The sequence below is a fragment of the Aythya marila genome (genome assembly GCF_965140915.1).
Source record: "Aythya marila genome assembly, chromosome: 15".
Lineage (NCBI taxonomy): Eukaryota > Metazoa > Chordata > Aves > Anseriformes > Anatidae > Aythya > Aythya marila.
The window spans coordinates 13,056,407-13,076,117 of NC_139056.1; the positions used below are offsets into that span (position 1 = coordinate 13,056,407).

Consider the following 19,711-nt stretch of genomic DNA (forward strand, 5'->3'; position numbering starts at 1 on the left):
ATGCCCGTACAAGGAACATGTTATCAAATTAAAAGAGTAAATGCACAGTGCAAGTATGCATGTAAATGCGTGCGTATGTGCAGATGCTCTGTCAAATTATGTCTGCACTTACTCAAACCCCACATACTTTTGAACACAGAAGGAAATGAGATTACCAAGAGGTGACATGATGACTGGAGGAGTTCTCTGGAGTGCTGCTGAGACTGGTTTATTCTCTGTAACGTAGACAGCAGAATCTGCTTTCTCACTTGTTGCACTGGACACAAAGGGTCTGCAAAATTACACATTGCATAGCCTATAGTACAGAACAGGAACTGCAGTTTGTCTTCAGAATGCATACAGGGAAGTTTCTTGTGTTACTAGCACCACAGAGGTAAAAGTGTATCTTTTGAAGAAGTGAACTGGGTCACACATGTGAGGTGAAAACTATGTAACTCGCCTTGTAACCATAGGAACTAATATTAAAAATTTCTGGTGTAGTAAACCCTGAAGAGAAAAAGTATTTTCCAAGGCAGTCACAACAAACCTGTAAAAAAACTTACAAAAAGTAAGCAAATTGCCATGTTCTTCCTGAGTTAAGCCAGTAGACTGAATGCAAGATTGTATCCTAGCTCTTCCCTGTTCCTATTCCATATAATCCTTAACTTTTACGCATCAGAGCTTCAGACTCATTTAAATTAAGCTAATGTAGCAGCACTGAGTTTGATAGCAACTGTGTATAATTTTTTTTTCTCCAAAAAGTAATTATTTTCCTCCGCTTTCCCTCATCTCTATAGCAAACATGCAACAAGATATAGGAAGATTACTGCTGCAGCAAGAAACCTCTTTAGTTGCATACCCACAGCATTTTACTCTGAGAAAGCTCTTTTGTGTGTTTGAACAATGGCCCTGTTCTCTTTCTCTGCCAAGGAACCCACACTAAAATCCCATTCAAAAATTACTCCTTGCCTGTAATAAGCACAGTTTTGCTTCTACATATCGCAAAAAAAAATAATTAAAAAAATAATTTATTTGTCACTTACCTCTCCTCAAGCAGTACAGCACGTGCTAAGTGAGCCCTGAAAATGGACTGGATGAATGTCACAGTCTCCTCTTTCTCCTCGCAGTCAGAAGACGAGCTCAAAGAGTTTGACACACGAGACATACAGGAGTTCTGCAGAGTAATCAGATCAAAGAGAACTGACCTTTTAGAAATTGACAGAAGCTTTGACAATTTTACTCCTAATTTTGAAAACTGCAGTGGAACAAACATTTCTGTCTTTTGGTCTGCAGTCTTTATGGTTCTATAAGCAGCAATGCAAATCTGACTGTCGTACAAGCTTTGAAGCACCTGCATTCAATTAATGAGACTGGATACCTGCAAGGAAAGTTCATTTATTTCCCAGGAAGAAAACCGCCTAAAGTCAAACAAGGTAAGGCAACCTTTATGATGGATATGCTTTCTGCTTGTATGAAGCAAAAGTATTCAGTCCTATCACATTTGGCCTATTTATATAAAATTGCATTCAAAGTGCGACCACATGGACAACTTGTATGGAAAATTCCAAATTAATTTTAGCCTGCTAAAGGCCAAAAGGTTGTTCATGTAAGCTGGCAAATGATTTACAGAAGACAAAAAAATTAGTTGATAAGTGCTGAGCTATCTGGAGCACATTTGACATAACTAAGATACTGCAAGTTTTTAGCAGAGCAAGCCACATGCAAGATTACTTTTTAAGCCAAAGATCTCTAAAACCGTATTTCTGAATTTCAGTGACAAAGGTTTGCCTATTACTACAATGACTCAACAAACATGAGTATAAGTGCAGTTTCCAATCACATTCCAAATTAATGAGTTAAAATTTATGTTACTAGCTAATGGAAGAAAACCAGAAAACTCGAACAAAACAACAAAAACCACAGGACATTTAGGTACAGTCCGTAACGCAGTGAAATTACAACTCTACTTCTGTGAACTAAAGAAGACAGAAAGTAAAGCTAGGGAATTCATTTGTTATCCTTCTGGAATTACAACGGTGCTGCTAACCAGTGCATTAAAATAACTCTACTGTGTGACATGGAGAATTAAGCGTGGAAGTATAGTACCTCACATAGAAAACTAAAAAGAATGGAATTACTGGATACCAATTACCGTTTTTCCAGGGCTATGCCTGTTGTGAGGTTTTGCATCTCGCATCCCACTATTCAGTAACAGTTTCTGTCGAGCTAAATGTCCTCTGAAAGCTGCCTGAAGCACAACAACTGCCTAGCATTGAAAGAAAGAAAGAAACATTAGCTCCCTTGGAAGATGGCACCTACAAATTAAAACAAAAGTCCAGAGGAAAGAGGCACACAAGCAAAATAACTTTTCCCCATGCAGTAGATACTATACTGATGTCTTGACATTTTTTAGGTTTAAGCAATCCCACCCATCTACTTCACAGACACTGTGCCAGAGTCCAGAGAATCCCCAGCAAGGGGGATAAAAATACCCATAGACATGCACCTTCAGGGTTTAAATTCAGTCTAAGAGGTGTTCATGATTGATCCCATTAAAAGCAATTAATTTCTGGCCACCGGCACTAGCCTATATTTCACAAATAGAGAAACATCCCATTCCCATGTTACATGGTGGCTCCTCAGCAGGCTCTGTGATGCTCTGGTTTGACCAGAAATCAAGCCAAGCCTGGCAGACTACTGCAGTGATTATGCTGAATGTACAAGTTGCAGATTTTGATACAGATTTTTACTTGGGTTTTACTAGATTCTAATCAACAAAAAGCATCTAGTTGTAACACAGCATATTTGTATCACATAAAATTTGTTCTAATGTCTGAAAATATGACTTCCTAATTTTCTGGAAAAAGCAAGTTAAAGATGCTATGTTGTGCAATTTGAAAAACAGTTTAACCAAAATGTGCAATGTTTATGCAAAACACTGATCAAAAAGTGACTAAATTGTCACAAAGTCAATTTCTTCAGAACACTCTGCGGTATTTCTCCTTAGGAAAGGCTTCAAATTCCTACTTGAAATCTTTCTGACGATTCTTAATAGTGAAAATGAAAGACATATAGAAAACTTGAGACCAAAAGGTGAACACTGCCAGCCTGAAAAACAAAGTCTCAGTACCACAGCTCATCTCACAATAAAACCTCCTTAAAAATAATAATAAAAAAAAGTTATTTGCTTATGCTTTTATACAAGTTAAATGTGATTCACTGCTTTGTTTGGTATCATAAAAATACTCACCTCATCCAGTGCAATTTCTTCTTTCTGAAATGGAAAATGCCTAAGTTAACACCAGAAACATATACGTTTTATCTAACAAGTATTTTCCAAATTTTTCCCAACAAACACACAAAGAAAATATGTGTTCTACCACCCAACTTTAAAACCCAAACCCAAAATGCAAGCTTGAGAAAAAGAAGTTCTTTCATCTTTGAAAATAGCTTTTTGGCATCAGGTATGAGGGCTGTTCAGCCTGGAAAAGAAAAGGTTCTGGGGAGACCTTACAGCAGCCTTTCAGTACCTAAAGGGAGCCTACAAGAAAGTTGGAGAGGGGCTCTTTATCAGGGACTGTAGTAATAGGTCAAGGGGTAATAGGTTTAAAGAGGGTAGATTTAGATATTCAGAAGAAATTCTTTACTATAAGGGTGCTGCCCACAGGAAACCTGTGCTGGAGTAGTTTGCCCCTCAAGGATGGTCTCCATGATACGGATCTTTCATATTCTCCTAGGAAGAAAGGCTGGGAGAGCTGGGGATGTTCAGCCAAAAGAAGAGAAGGCTGTGGGGTGACCTCATTGAAGCTTTTCAATACTTAAAGGGAGCTTATAAAAAAAGATGGAGAGCAACTTTTTGCTTAGTCAGATAATGACATGACAAGGAGGAATGATTTTTAACTACAAAGAATGTTTGCTTGTGGTTTTGTTTGTTGTTTTTTTTTTAAATTTGATTTAACAAGTAGTTTCAACAGCTTGAACAATATTCCAATAATACTTTAGTGAACAGTTGAAATAATAAGAAAAATAATTCAATGCCTTTAGGACTCTTACCCCTTACTCTAGCTTTAGCTATTGTGTAGTTTACCTGTAGCCTCAGTTGGAAAGTTAGCCAAAGCCCTAAATCTATCCTTCAAAAGAGCATTCAGGAAGAAGGTCAAACAGTTATCATGAAAGCTTGCATTGGTGTTACAGGCATTAGTTCCCAGAAAGGAACTTTTCATCTTCTCTGAGGCATGTTAGTGATGCTGGACACATCAGCAATACATTGTGCTTATTAGCTTGGGCTCTGCTCCAGTACTAACACCGTTGCCAAGATGCAGCAGGCAGGAACTCCATGAGAAGATGATCCAAGGAGGCAACACTATCAAGGGAGAGCTGCTACAGCTCCCTTTAGTTTCTCACCCAGACTTCCCCATTTAGAAACTGTCCTTCTCACAGCAGAAACAGGGTTCTAGAGGAAAAAGGCAAAAGCAGCAGCAGGGAGGAATTGAAAAAAAAAAAAAAGTGGTGGAAGAGAAGATGGTGGTAAAGAACTGGGAAGCACTGCTGTAGTTCCTGGAGCCCAGCAGCAGGTTACTCTAGATTCTGAAACAAGAGTAAAATGCAGAAGTGGGTGTCCTCATTGCTTCCCGACAGGGGACTCTCACCTTGTTTTGGTACAACTTCCACCACCTCTGAATGCATTTGGCTGCTTGTTCCTTTCTATGATCATCTTCGCCTTTAACCGTGCAGACTGGTGAGGACTAAGAAGAAGAACCTTTAGCTTAGTACCCTAAAGTTAGAATTCTGCAAGGGGAAATCAGTGTTGAATTTTCTCAGTCAGCTGTAACCTGAGTTTTTAAACATTCAACCTACCTACTGGATAGAGGAAAGTTAAAGGGGAAAGATCTTAGCTCTGAATACTGCTCACATTCAAGTTCATCATCAGGATGACTTAATGCAAAACACATTCCTGTCCCCATTTTTGCAGTTAGCTGAGCATGGGAACAAAAAGGTTTTCATTTACACATACTTCTACTTTTCTATGCATTACTATAGCAGTAAGAATTCCCACAGTGGAAACCAATGCTTTGTTGATAAGAATTTTTTTTTTGTACATCTGTTATTGACAGACTGAGAACAAATGTCAGAGTACCTAATTTTACAATTTTTCTCCAGAGAACGCTAATATTAATTAACCTAGGAGCTCTCTCAAGTCTCTTCCTGATAGCTGAGACCCCACAATCATCTTTTTAAGTTTGCTGATGTGTTGTGTTGGCCATCACGTGACACTGACAAGAAAGCAAGCTTGTGTAAATTGATAAAACTCTACTTTTCTGTCTTGAAGACCTTAGTTAATTAGGAAAAAAAAAAAAAAAAAAAGAGAGAGAAACCAAGAACAAAACAAGATTTTGTTCCAGTTATTTCTCCAGAGGTGTGGTTGCACGTACCACCTCTGGCTATCTGATCTTTTTGATCCCTAAGTATCATGCCCATACTAATCATTCTACTTCACTTGCCAAGCAGAAGTTATAACTGCAATTTTAAAAGACTAATCAGTTGGTGTAAAATTCTAAGTAGAGGAACAAGAGATTTTACAGAGTCTGAAAAAAGCCTCTTGATTCTGTAAGAGGGATTTATTTATAACCTTTAAAATACTGAGTTACAGGCTTAAGCTTAGCAAATGGATCATGTTATATTAAAAATGACAACCTACTATTAAAATGAAAAATTGGTAGGAACTTAGTGATAATTACAAATAATGGGAACATTTCAATAAATAGATGGTTACTGGCCAAGAATATACATAGCCTGCAGAAGGAAAAAATGGGGCTGTTCATTGGCTGTTTTTAAAAACATGTTACTTGGTATTCAAAACATCATCTAGCATCCATCAGCCTACACCACAAAAAAATCTAACCCAAATTCCTACAGAATTGCACAGTATATCAAAAATAGTACCCTCGTAAGCTTATGGACATTTTTATTTATACTTTCATATTACCTGTAATTTCAGGGTATATTAATTTTAAAGTACAAATAACCAAAATCCCCAGTAACACTTCTCAGCTGGTTTTTAGTGAAATGAGATTAACATGACCACCCTGCACCTGAAAGCATTTCTGTCAGAGCCCACTCATCTCCACTGACCAGCTACAACAACATTTGGCAAAGGGACAGAAGATTGCAAAGATATCAAGTTCATGCATATTTCATGGAAAAAAAAACAAAAAAAAACCAAAAAACACACACACAATTGAGTACACAGGCCTATTTAAGACTGGCCAGAAGGATTAAGGGCTGCACAAATACAGATATTAGATATCAGTAAATCCAGAAATGAATCCAATTGTGAATATCTCAACTCTAGAAAAACTTCAAAAGGGACAAGAGTTTATTTTGTTGTATTGGCATCTTCTTTAATTGTTTTACTTAAGTATGGTGCCCCATCAGCAGGGAAAATAAAAACCAACAACTTTGTTTTCATCATGATTAGTACTCTGTTTGGTAAGCCTTCCCATGAAAGAACGCCCAACTTCCATGCAAACAGAAGGGCTAAAGAGTATTTTCTGATTGGACAGCACACGTGCCCTAATTGATCATCTGGTCAGAGTAAAAACACTGCAAAGGGTCTTTGTTGTTGTTGTCTTTTGTCAGTCTGACAGACAGCGCACTTACCTGTCTGTCCATCTTTAACTTTCAAAACTTACAAGACCTCCCTCCCTCTACGGTATCTGATTGAAATTAGCTAATGGGCTTAGATGTTATAAGAAGACATAAATTAATATTACAAGTATAATTTTTTTCTCTTCTTAGGAAGGAAGGAAAAAATACTTAAGTATGAGCTTTTTTGTAATATTCCACTGAATAAGAAAAAAAGTGATGGCAGAACAGGTAGGTAGTTACTAAGGTAGCTCCAAAAAAAAAAACCCTAAGTCGCAGTGGCGGTTATTGAGACAACTTAACCATCATTCAGCGTCTCTATAACAAGATGCTTCTCCGAAAAGACAGATCTAGCAGCTATTTTGACTATAAGCTTCATTTGCATGGTCTAAGATGGAATGAAAAAAAAAAAACAAAACCAAAAAAACATTTTTCTGTACCTTATTAAGCTTTTCCATTGTATCTTCTGTCATTTCGCTCTTTTCTTCCTCCAATGTTGCTTCTGATTTCCCAACTTTCTGTGTAAGGATCTGGATTTCCTCACTATGGTTGGAAAAGCAAAGATGTTTGTAGCTAGAAGTTTTCTGGTTTTCCTGCTTTGAATATGCTGAACCTATTTTCATAAAATTGGGTTACTTTTTTTTTTTTTTTTTTTTTTTTTAAAAAAAGGCCAAAGTTGGAAACTGTTCTCAGGATAACATGATACATATTCTCACGGTTACAGACACTGAGCATTAATTCTCAAGTTGTGATAGCATAGTCCTAAGTTAAAATTAAAAAGAAAGCGGCCCAAGGTTACAATGGTACCCTTGATACTATTAATAATGCCTCTAGATCTGAAATGATGACTGATAAATATGAAACTGTAGCAAAGTCCTGTCTTACAGAGCGATAATGCAATCACTTTCCAGTCCCCAGCTCTGTGCAGGATTATTACCAACAGTGATACAAAATAAATGAACTACATAGAATGACATATTGGCAGTGGTCCAGAAGCATAGGCTAAGGTAAGGTAAAGATACAAGAGGGTTGTTTGTTCTTGTAAAAAGAAATGTGTCAAGCACAGCATAGCACTTCTTCTCCCATTCATTTTTATTATAATCTAATTCTTCTTTCTACTGTATATCTCAGACTTCCACTTCCTCTAAAATCACTCTGTAGAATTCCTCCCCTGGTAACATATTCCATCCCTCCAAAACATTTTTCATTAAATAAATTCCCAGCTTCCTGCAGTTCGTATGATCTATGAATTCTGAGCCACTTCAAAAGAAATTATTCTTTTTTTTTTTTTTTTTTTTGTTCTGAAAGGAACTACTAATACAGAATACAATACCTTGAAGTCTGTTCTTCCATACTTTTTTCTTCTTTCTTATTCTGCCACTTCTGCAGCTCCAACTCCACTTCAGCCTTTGCCTGTAGCAACTGCTTGATATCTAATCTATACAGGTATAAGAAAATCTAAGTAATTCTTTTAAAAAAAATCTTATTTCACATGAACAAAGTAACTATTTTTGTTTAAACTTATAAATAAAACAAAATTGGAAAGTAACTAAACATTTAATTTATCCTTTTAAACAAAGCAAAATGCAAACACATTTTTCAGAACCAGGCACTCTCTTTGTGTGCTCTCACTATACATTTTTGTTCAAAGATGAGTTGACATGGGGGGCAGAGCATTTTATTAGAATACATAGCTCTGTGCACATCTCTGCTCATGATCAGATTAACCTGCCTGCCGTCATGCACTAACACACCAAACTAGTCTAAACACTTTAAATTGCAGATCAGTTGCTTACTGGAGAGAAAAGAAGACACATGGCATCACATGGCAGAATGCAGGCTTAAATGTAGAAAGCGGCAGATCAGTGAAAAAAAAGTTTGTCAAAAAAAAACAAAAACAAAAAGAAAATTTTTACAGCAAAATACATGCAAGAAGTGCTACATAAAGCAGCATATAACCATTCAACTTGTGTCTGGCAAAATGACATGGTGTGAAAAACGTTTTAGAAACACGCAGAATTTCTCATTTTCCATCATCTTGCTTACTTTTTCCCCCCCTCTATAACTTAATTTTACAACACCAACAGGTCTAGAAAAAGCTTCTGACAAAAGCTGAGGAGATCATTAAAAATTTGTCTTCTTTCTGAAAATGTGAAGAACTTATTGCATTGTTCTGTAAGGTAATACAAATAATTCTTACCTACAAAAGTGACAACATTTCAAAAAGCGCTGTACTTACTCTTTACTAAGTAGGAGATTTTGAAGTGCTCTCCTGTCACTCTTCAGTTTCTTCACTAGCCCTCGGAGGTGATGGCATTCTTTAACGTGGTCTACCTGTTGAGAATCTGGATGATCCAGGTCTGCAGAAGGTGAAGATGACACAGCAAGTAACTGGGATGGCTCACTATCTGCTGGTGATACCCTGGTGTTCTCCATGGCACCTAGTTTCTAAAAAGGATAAATTTATATACACAAGAAAAATACCACAAATGCAAAAAGAAGAGGAAAATTAAATCTAGCATAAAAGAATTTCACTTAGGCCATGAGAAAAGATCAAACAGAACTTAATTCTAAAACATGCATTTACTTTCAAGTCTGATAAAAGAAAAAAAGGGAGGAAGGGGACACAGTGCAGACATCAGTTCACATGTGTGTGCTACAATACACAATGCTGATACATGCCATGAGCACAAGCCAGTGGTTTTGTATTTTCTGCTTGGTGATAAGTAAGACAGCCATGTGACTTTGATCACCCACCTTTTCTAGTTCCAAAATCCGCCTCACCAGCCTCTGCTTGCTCCATTCACTGTAATCTAAACACAAAACAAAGCTTTAAGCAGGAAACTATATTAGTGAATTAACATTTCTTTTTTAAACTTCTGTCCATACAAAAAGACCACCTAAAGATCACTGAGCCTCAACGTTAAAGATGCAGTAATGAAAAGAAGAAAGCAGTCTTGAAATATCTGACTTCCTATACCAGTTAGCTCAAAAAACAATATAAACCATTCATGTTTATCCATTTCCAACAGATAAAAATAGTTTTCCAGCAGAAGCTTAATCTTAAGTGATTCCAGTCCAGAATTCTCAGGAATAATAATAAAGGAATGTCTTACTGGAGCAGCATCCCCACAAGTAAGGGAGAGACTATTGTAAGAAACTTCTCGTTCCAACTTCTGCCTGTCACAAATCTCCACCTTTGTCTTATCTCCCTTATTTCTACCATTGTTGCGTCTTGCCCTCCCTCTCAAACACATTTTTCAAATGTTCCTAAATCCCTCATCCCTCATTCACCAACTTTTCAGCACCTACTTTTTGTTTTATTGGATGCAAGAGAAGTGCTCACTACATGATCTAGATCTTCTTTCAAACTCCGATTCTCATCCTGTAATTCCTTGATGTTCCGGGATAATCTCAGGACAGCAGCGTTCAGTGCCTTTAGTCGTTTTTGGGTATCTCTGCCCTCTGTACTTGAAAAGAGTCAAGAACAGAAAGTTAACTTAAAAGCAGAGAACAAAAAAGCAGCATCAGAAGGAATGGAACAGCCTCACTGTCCAAGTCAGCTGGCTACTTTAACCGTTGCAGCTCCCTCCCTGATAGCATTGCACAACTTTCTTGATATGAGGAGTTGAACACTTTTTCCTAAAAGAATAAAGATTGTCTTGCTCAATTTCACAATTGTTTTATGAGTTGCATTTATTTATTCTTCTACTTGTTTTGTTAACCAATCATATAATGCTTTACCAGTGATCTATGGACCACAGATTAAAAACCACTTATCTACTGCTTATGGAGAGACTTCTACAAAAAGCTGCTCAGCACAGAAAGCTAACCTGTGTTTACTGAATTGCCTTTTTTTCCCCACTTAACAAGCAGATTGAGATTGGGAAAGCAGGCTATACACCGGAAAAATAACTCAAATCCAACATATAAATGTATTTTACACATAAACGTAACTATAAACGCTTTAATATGAAAGAAACTGGTCCCGAGACTGTGAACCCCTCAGGAATCTCTTTAAGGTACATTTCAATCAATGAGAAATTTGAAATGGATTTGGAGGATATAACTTACATTGATGTGGTGGGAATGAGAGGCACCAGAAAAGGGAAAGTCTGCTTTCCTGTGTTAAGAATGCTTTAAATGTCTGATTTTGCTTATTTTTTTCTCTAATAAAAGGAAACTCAGCTTCCAGATGTTCAAAGTTGCAAAGTTTGATCACAAAACAGATTTCTAGTGGGGTGAAATAATTATTCCTTACCGCTGTGAGAAAAATCTTGAAAACTTACTTCTGAAAACAAAGAATGGACTTACTTTTGGACAAATGCCAATGACAATCACAGAACAGTTTATGAAGGAACCTTACATCACTTATTTGCTGAAATAATTATAAGATGAAGGGGAAGACAGTCTACAATTAGGCTAAGCAAAAAGATACCTAATTTACCTTTTCGAAATTAAAAGGAAAGGAAGGCACGAAAACAAATAAAGAAAGCTGTTCAGGTATCATGGATGACTATTCATAAAACTGTCCCAAGCAGAGAGTAGGGAAAAAAAAAAAAATCACCAAAAGTGGGAAACGACAGAAACGATCAAAATCGTAATTGTATGACTGCGTGCCATTATTTTAGGCTCATCAAAACCAAACTGAAACCACTGCAGACCATGTTAGGGGTTTGAAAATTTGTCTAGTCTTTAGCTACAATTGGGAACCACAGCCCCACATACAAACACTCATAGTTCAGTGTAAATACTGAAGAGGAGCTAAAAGCCATTCACTTCAGCCAGAAATAATGTAGACAAGCATCATGAAAGAAACACTCTCCTACAACTCCTTCTATGTGCCAGAGTCCTGACCTTCAACAGCACCTATTATTTCAGTGCTTGGCCTCTCAAGGAGAGACTGACGCTCATATAATTGAGAGAGACTGCCCTGACCACTGCTTTTTGAAGCTATGAATAAGTGAGGACAAGGAAGAGACCCAATGGTTCATTTTCACCTGTGACTAAATTAAGTGTGATGGCTTACAGCCTTGAGAGCTAGTCACCACATGCCTGAGCCAAGAGAAGATTTTTTTAGTTTTTTAAAAAGTGGCAAACCAAATTCCTGTTTTTAATCCACACAAGTCAACAGAAATCAACAAAACACAACCAGTGCACATAACAACCCACAAAGAGCTCTCATGTTTCTATCAATCCATATAATGACAACCAAAATTAAGATAGCTGCCTGTGCTTAAAACAAAGCACAGAGGACAATCAAATTTGGAAGTGGTGTGCGTCACTAGTGCAGTACATTTTCCCACCCCACAAGACTGTTACCCTCTTCTCAGCTCAACTAACACTCATTTGCTCTTACTTTCCTTTTTTATTGTAGCTCAGTCTTTTGCCTTTTGTGCTTTGATTTTTATTTCCTCTGTATACCACTTCTCACAGCATGTTTACCCTCATCACCATCTGTACACCTGCGCACTGGTGACAAGCACCAGCAGAAGCTTCTCTGACAGTGTCTTACTAGCGCCACTCATGGATATCTCACAAAAGATACTCTGAGATTTGGATCTGTATCTCTGTACCGCAAGAAAATCAAGTTTACTCCAAAATAACTTCAGTGCAGCACGCACCATAGAGCGAGGCCCAGAACTGACTCAACAGTAAAATGTCAAAATTCTGTTGAGTTTGTTTTAATCAGCAGTGATATCAGAATAAGCATAATTATGGGGGAAGATGGATTTTATTTAACAAATAAACTTTCAGAGCTTCTGTGGACTTTTTAAATAGCTCTAGCATTTTTCCCACATCCACAATATGATCTATCTCCAGAAAAAAATGTGACTAAGACACATGCTAAGGCTGTGAAGCTAACCAAAGCAGTATGAAAAAGCAAATCCAGCAATCTAAATGACAAAATAAACAGTTCCCATGTAATTGTTTTCCAAAGTAGTATATGAGTGACATATGAAACATATATACACTAATATTTGCTTCAAAAGAATGAAACATACTTTTTCCTCATAGTTTCAGATTTTGCCAGGAGGACTTGGAGACGATGAACCTGTGAAGTACGAAATATAGATTCTATTAATGTGCTAGCTGTGGAAAACTCACATCATTAATGAAATACACTTGGTCATTAGGTGAAAATCAGAGCAAGACCTTTTGGGTAGTAGTAGAGGCAACAATGCCATTGCTGAAAATCAGGCTATTGTTATGTTGCCTTTCACCTATGCACTACACATAGATGTACATTGGTTTCATTATTTCCCCTTCTTGATTAATACACTCAACTTATTGAGGAAAATAGGTTTTTCAGTGCATATAGAAGGTGCTGTAAGAATGCCAGTGAAAATCTGATTCTAATGACAGGTTTCTTACAGCTTAGCTGCACCCATCTAAAACTTTCTATTTATACTTCAACTCAACAACTGAAAAACTTCCTTTCTAGTACACATGATGAAAGCCTTGTCAGATGTACCTCTTCATAGTAGGTTTCCATTGCTATCCTCATTTCTTCCAAATTATTGGTCTTCAGGTCTGACTGGAATTTGCTAAAAATAGAAGAAAAAAAATAATCACACTGGTAAAGCCACAGTAATACCTGTTGGTTTACAGTTTCTGGGTGGGTGGTTTATCATTTCTAAGATGTTCTCTGAGTTTGCTAGTTTGCGTTAAGAAACAGAAGAATACGGGTAAAAAATAATGGGTTTCAGATTCCCTTGATTATCTTATCCAATACAAGCCCCTACCCCTCCAAAGTCATACTTGATAGCGTTGTCTTTCTCCTTGCACTGTTGTTCTAGCTTGAGAACCTTCTGCTTTAATCCACTAACCACCTACAGAAAGAACAAAGAGCTCATCAGTCCTACAGTAATCCATCTCTTCACAGAAGTTGCATTTCTCCATAATCTCACCCTCTCTTTATAAATTGTACCTATCAGACATACTTATTCCTACTTACTTTAGCACTTAATAAATCACATGTACGTCTGTTATCCTGTTTCAAACAGGACACTAAAGAAATTAGATCCCTAACTTTTATCTATGGTAACATAACCAGTTTTATAATATTTACATATAATCACTAAATAAAAACAATTTTGCCCATTATTTGCTGCTTTGAGTGTAGCAGGATAACAGGGAGAACACAGATGCAAACAGACTCAAAGAAGTGACAAAGAAAGCTCTCTACAAATCAGTTAATTCCAGATCCTTGTTACCTGACTATAAAAATAATTGTTACACTAATTGTTTATTCTTTCTTACTTCATTCTATTTTTTTATTCAGTAGTGATTCAACTTAGCAAGAGCAAAAAAAGATAAATGAAAGCAAAAGGTAGCAAACTATTACCCATCCATTGTCAGACTTCTTTTCTGACAAAGCTCTTGCCAGCTCAGAGCACTGCAAGAGAAGACAAATAATGCAAATGACCAACTTTGCTACTTTATTCTACTGTCAGCTCTTTCCATGGAATTTTCTAATCTACTTTGTCTCCGTAGTCATTTCACAGTTCAACAGCTTAAATTTAGAAGTCCCTATGCTCACCAGTTTCTATTAGGATGCTTCTCTGGAGATAAAGAAGAGTACACAGAAAACAACAGGCACAAGGAATTGTATTGGGTTTATACGGAGAGACTTTGGTAGCGGGGGGCTGCAGGGGTGGCCTCTGTGAGTAGAGTCCAGAAGATGCCACATCTTAGATAAGAGCCAGCTCCGGCTGGCTCCAAAAGGGACCTGCTACACTGCTGAGCCAGTGAGCGATGCTGGTTGCGCCTCTATGAGAGCATATTTAAGAAAATAATTGAAAAAACAAACAAACAAACAAAAAAACACACAGCAGCTGAGAGAGAGGAGTTACAGCCTGTGGAGACGAGCCCACAAATGAGCAGGTGATCTGGTGGGAGCTGCTGCCCATGGGGGACCCATGCTGGAGCAGTTTGCTCCTAAGGGATGGACTCCGTGGTACGGACCCTTCATAGTCTCCTAGGAAGAAAGGCTGGGAGAGCTGGGAATGTTCAGCCTAAGAGAAGGCTCTGGGGTGACCTTATTGCAGTTTTTCAATACTTAAAGGGGGCTTATAAAAAAAGACAGAGAGCATCTTTATGCTCAGTCAGATAATGACATGAGAACGGGGAACGATTTTTAACTGCAAGAGGGGAGATTTAGATTAGAGGTTAGGAGGAAGTTCTTCACTCAGAGGGCCACTGAACAGGTTGCCCAGAGAGGTTGTGGATGCCCCATCCCTGCAGGTGTTCAAGACCAGGCTGGATGAGGCCCTGAGCAACCTGATCTAGTGGGTAGCATCCCTGCCTGTGGCAGGGAGGTTGTAACAACTTAGTCTTTAACGTCCCTTCCAACCCAAGCCTTTCTGTGATTGTATGACCCACATTGGAGCAGTTCCTCAACTGTGGAAAGTGCACACAGCATCAGTTTGGGGAGGACAGCATCCCATGGGAGGGGCTCCACACTGGAGCAGGGGAAGAAAATGACCACAAAGGAGCAGCAGATGATGAAGTGCTATGAAGTGCTATGGACTGACCCCAACTGTCTTTATCTCTACCCTTTCATCATATACTCTGCCCCTCTTCCTTTGAGAAAGGGAATGAGAGCACGGCTGTGGTGGAGTGTAGCTGATCATCAGGGTGAAAATACTACAGGAATTCAGTGAAATTCAGGTCTTCTATGATCCTAATTGTTTCTCAGCCTCATGGGTCTGATAATAAAGCTCATTTTTGTTTCCTGGTTCAGGTCTTGGGACTGCATGCAACAGTCACCATGCAAGAGGTTAACTCCCTTCTACTCTCAGGCAAAACATTCAAAAAGCAGACGTCTGAAGGGACAACAATTCAATTTTTCCTTAAGAAATGAAAATTATCTTTGCAAAATAAGCTTATCTGCACAGCATGGTGTTATCTTCCCTTAAAGTGAGCTGGAACAGTAAGCTGAGATACACAAAACGGAAATCACTTTGCACCAACCAACCACCTCTCATATTAAGTTCATCACTCCTAGGAGTCAACACACTACAGACTTCTGAAATTCAGTGAGACAAAGAGATGAGGACCACACCACTCAGCACTCTTCTGCCTATTTTTATCCCTCTCCCCACACTTCTCTACTATAGTCACCTTGGAGGGATCCAACAGTTGCTCGATCTGTTTATCCTTTCTGTTATTCTCTTCTTCCAGTCGACGAAGCTTAGTTTTCATTCGATCTCCTTCATTTTTCTGAGCTTGTATTGTCTAAAAGAGGAGGGAAAAATCCTAAGCTCATTTCAGAGACAAAATTTGTCTCTGAATTTTGACATGGAAATTTTGACACTGAATTTTGACATGGAAATGTTTTGATTCTGGTAACGATCCACTTATGATGGCCAGGACAAAGCAGATAAAAAAAAAAAAAAAGAAAGAAAAAAGACCATTACACTAAGGCCAGGGCTGACATGTAAGAGAGATGACAGGGAAAAGACAAAAAAGAAAGTTTTAACAGAAAGGCAGCGTTCCACAAATGATCTACAACAGCCAAGATATTTGTTTATAGGTATCCCTGGGGTTCAACTTGCCTAGTGTTCAACTTGTCCTTGTCTTTCATACACTGCACAAAGATCAACTCACAAATTGTTAAAATGTGATGAATAACAGCCAAGAAGGGGAAAAAAAAAATAAAGGAAGGGAAGGAGGGGTTTGCATGGAGAGTCAAAGAAACCAATGCAATGAACCTTTTTAGTGTCCAGCTAGGGCCATGGCTGGGGTTCAGGACTGGGTATACTTCAGGGCTTCCACCTCCAGAACTCAGAAGTATCTATCACACCATAAGAACAATGAAATTGCCTTAAACAGATGCAAGTTTAGTTTAGACCTTGCGTTATAAATACAAAAAAAAAAAAAAAATAAAATTTGGTGGATGTCTCAGTTGTAGAAACCAAAGTATTCTGAACCAACAAGGTCTGGACATCTAGAGATGGACAGAACAGCCCTATGACTTTTATTATGTAAGCATCAGAGAGACAGTACCTTTTTAAGTTCTATTATTTCATCATACATATCTTCTTTTTCTTTATAGTCAGGAGTTCCAGGAATGTAGCCTACACAAAAGGTACATAAAATAAGCAGATCTGAAAAAAAAGTACTTTTTCCTAAATAAAAATCTTCTAATTTAAAGAAAATATTTAGAACAGCGCCAAAGTGAAAACTAGACCATTTTAAAAAGAAATGTGATCAAAGGAATTAATTTTATAAATGAAAATGGAGATGTTACCTTATGAACCTTCTGCCAGATTATACGTGAAATTTCTCTCAAGCATCTCTCTTTTCTCTCATGCTAGATTAAAATACGCATCTCAAGAAAAACAAACACTTCACAGAAGACTGAAGTCTTTCCATCCCAAGAAGTCAATTACTTACAAAAGATTTCTAAAAGATGTCCAAAAGACTTTTTTCTATTGATGCCTAATGTGTGAAAGTTTATTGCCTTTCAGAGTTGCTGGAACCTATGCATAAGAGCATAGGTATAATACCAGCATAGGTATCATTTGAAATGGAATTTAAGACTGGGATTTTTAACTCTACAGTTCTCATTGAAGAAGAACAGGATAGAAGTTTTATATTTTGCTTTTCTCATAAAAAACAGTTGATTTTAATATCGCAACCACATGATAAAACACTTTCTAGAAAAGAAGTAAAAGGAGTCAATTACATAGAATTTCAGGCAAGCAGATGGTTTCTATCAATGGTTCCTAAACTATGCTTTGCAAAGTCACAATAAATTGTCTACAGCTGGCCCATTGAACCATATTATATTTGCAGCTTTTTCAGCTGAAAATGCATAGCAATTTGCAAGAAGTTCTGAAAGCTAATAGTGATTCATTGCTCACAAAAATCTGGGAAGCCGCCTTAACCAATTTACAAATCTCCAAAGTATTCCAATGATCACATTTTGACACATGTACTTTAATACAGGTTAAACTGAACGGGTCTTGCTTTACTAAAGCTAAGATCTTAAACAAATAACGTGTGGTTTTACATGGAAAAAGAGATGACATCACTAACTTTTATCTACCACACGATCACAGGGTTTACCATTACTAGAAGAACGGGAATGTTTTGGCTTCTTCATTCCTAGAGCTTCCTTCAAATACTCTGGAGTGCTACTAGAAACACTAGATCGCGCATGCCCCACGTCAACATCTGATTTCAGGGGGTGGCTCACTCCTGCCAACAAAAATGGAACAAAATGCAAAAGTCAGGGATAATTGTGAGTTACGTTTGTGGATTTATTCTGAGCAAATATGACACAGAAAGCTCCAGATGCTGTTAATCATTCCTACTACAAATTCCAATGCTCAAGATCAGATAACTCACAGTTCCAACCACCCAAGTAATACTGAAATTACTTCCTACGTACTCTAAACAAATACATATTTATTGTTTAAGAATCATATGTTAAGCTGTCCCCAACAGTAAATTTTATCCACGTATGCAGATTAAATTTCTATACTAATACCTTGTTTCAGTGATCCCAGCCACATCTGCCTTGGTTTTTTTACAGCTGCATTCTCAAAACGTGCACTGCCTGTTCCCTGCAGAGATCTCCAAATGGCAGGTTTTTTTGGATACAGTTGTGTGCTAGAGCTGTACGGAGACTCTAAACAAAAGAAAATATCTTTTTTCTTAAGAAGTTCGAGATCACAAAAATTCTGCCATGTGTTTCAAGGTTCCCAGACATAGGGCTATCACTTAGAAAATATATAAAAATAACATAAAAAATAATAATATGAAAATAATCAAGAACTCCAAGTAAGCTATACACTTCAATATATAGCCTATAAAAATCTAACTTCACAAGTTATAGAACACAAATCTCAGATAGATGTGCTCTGCACACACCAACGAGTAATTCTAGGGAGAATCATAAGATTTTTCAAATAAATCTTGCAGTTACTGTGTCCCGTAGAAATCTATCTTGTTGTGCGTAATGGAAACAGAAGAAAAGATTTTGCAACTCTTACTTGGTGACTTTGGAGGCTTGTGAAAAATTCTCTTCTTCAACTTCTGGAAGGAAAAAAACATTATGTATATTTAAAACATTCCACCCTTCAAACACCTGAGCATATAACTGCAAAATTGACTCCAATTTTATATTAAGAGCACTTACTCTAATAACACAAAACCTGTGTAGAAAACAAAACCTGTAGCATTAAGTACATGCAGGATTGGCCACAGCAACAGTCACCAAAATTAAGGTGGTAACTACTGAAGTTTTAGGCTACAAAAAAGCGTATTCGTGCTCAGAACATTAAGACCTTCCCCATCAGTACTAAGTACAAGTGACAACAAGAGTCCAAGATGATCAGAACACAGAGGCCGAACCATAGGACCATTTAGCTAAAAGAAAGGCTTGCTGAATTCCTTGCAAACACTATAAAATGATTAGTTAGCCAAACATAATTTCAGCCCCCAGAAGAATTTGGAGAAGGAGAATTTAGAAGCCAAAATTACAGCTGGAATTAGATGAGGTTTTCATATCCAACTGCATTGCAATAACATTGTTACTTCTCTCTGAAGGATGTCTTATTGATCAGGAGACATCACGTGGGTGTAGCGTGTGAAAGAACACTCTGAGAGGCCTTTTTAAGGCATTTATCTGCAGAATGCCATTAATAAAACTCACCATTTCTGCATCTGATTCACAGGTTATCACGGACAGGCTGTCATCTCCCTGGGAAATAAACACAAACGGCAATGTTTGCTACTCTCCAAATAAGTGGTTATAATGCATGTCCAGAAAACTTTATTTTCTGTTACTATCATGACAGAGTTTGAGTACAACAAATTCAAATGGGAAATGAGTTGCTACTTTTACAAAACACAGTATCATTTGCTCTAACACAAACATTCAGTGTGATTCCTCCCTTGCTAAGCTATGGGAAGGAACATTTAGTAAACTAGACTGGAGAAATGATGTGGCTGAGAAAAAAAGACACAGCTAACGCATTAAAAAGAAGCATTTAATTTCTCCTCATATTAAGCTGACAAATTTCTCTGCTTCTCAAACGTGAGCATATCCATAGCAGAAAGAAAATTTGCACTT

General features: G+C 37.5%; 1 protein-coding gene across 6 annotated transcripts in view; it reads right to left on the bottom strand.

Annotated features, from left to right (window-relative positions):
- The window catches only part of IQCE (IQ motif containing E), a 31,976-nt gene that overhangs the window by 11,176 nt on the left and 1,089 nt on the right, over positions 1 to 19,711 (bottom strand). For 3 of the 6 annotated variants that reach the window (XM_082772174.1, XM_082772173.1, XM_082772176.1), the window contains exons 2-21: positions 19,292 to 19,339; positions 18,630 to 18,672; positions 18,125 to 18,265; positions 17,701 to 17,832; positions 16,636 to 16,706; positions 15,751 to 15,864; positions 13,973 to 14,023; positions 13,387 to 13,457; positions 13,100 to 13,172; positions 12,630 to 12,679; positions 9,937 to 10,094; positions 9,382 to 9,437; positions 8,864 to 9,072; positions 7,958 to 8,062; positions 7,065 to 7,167; positions 4,629 to 4,724; positions 3,230 to 3,253; positions 2,132 to 2,245; positions 1,023 to 1,153; positions 156 to 271 (exon numbers count right to left, since the gene is read on the bottom strand). In XM_082772174.1, coding sequence (XP_082628300.1) covers positions 156 to 271; positions 1,023 to 1,153; positions 2,132 to 2,245; positions 3,230 to 3,253; positions 4,629 to 4,724; positions 7,065 to 7,167; positions 7,958 to 8,062; positions 8,864 to 9,072; positions 9,382 to 9,437; positions 9,937 to 10,094; positions 12,630 to 12,679; positions 13,100 to 13,172; positions 13,387 to 13,457; positions 13,973 to 14,023; positions 15,751 to 15,864; positions 16,636 to 16,706; positions 17,701 to 17,832; positions 18,125 to 18,265; positions 18,630 to 18,672; positions 19,292 to 19,339 — 1,906 coding nt within the window. Of the gene's footprint in view, positions 1 to 127; positions 272 to 1,022; positions 1,154 to 2,131; positions 2,246 to 3,229; positions 3,254 to 4,628; positions 4,725 to 7,064; positions 7,168 to 7,957; positions 8,063 to 8,863; positions 9,073 to 9,381; positions 9,438 to 9,936; positions 10,095 to 12,629; positions 12,680 to 13,099; positions 13,173 to 13,386; positions 13,458 to 13,972; positions 14,024 to 15,750; positions 15,865 to 16,635; positions 16,707 to 17,700; positions 17,833 to 18,124; positions 18,266 to 18,629; positions 18,673 to 19,291; positions 19,340 to 19,711 lie in introns of all 6 variants that reach the window. The other 3 variants (XM_082772175.1, XM_082772178.1, XM_082772177.1) reach the window with 3 other exon arrangements.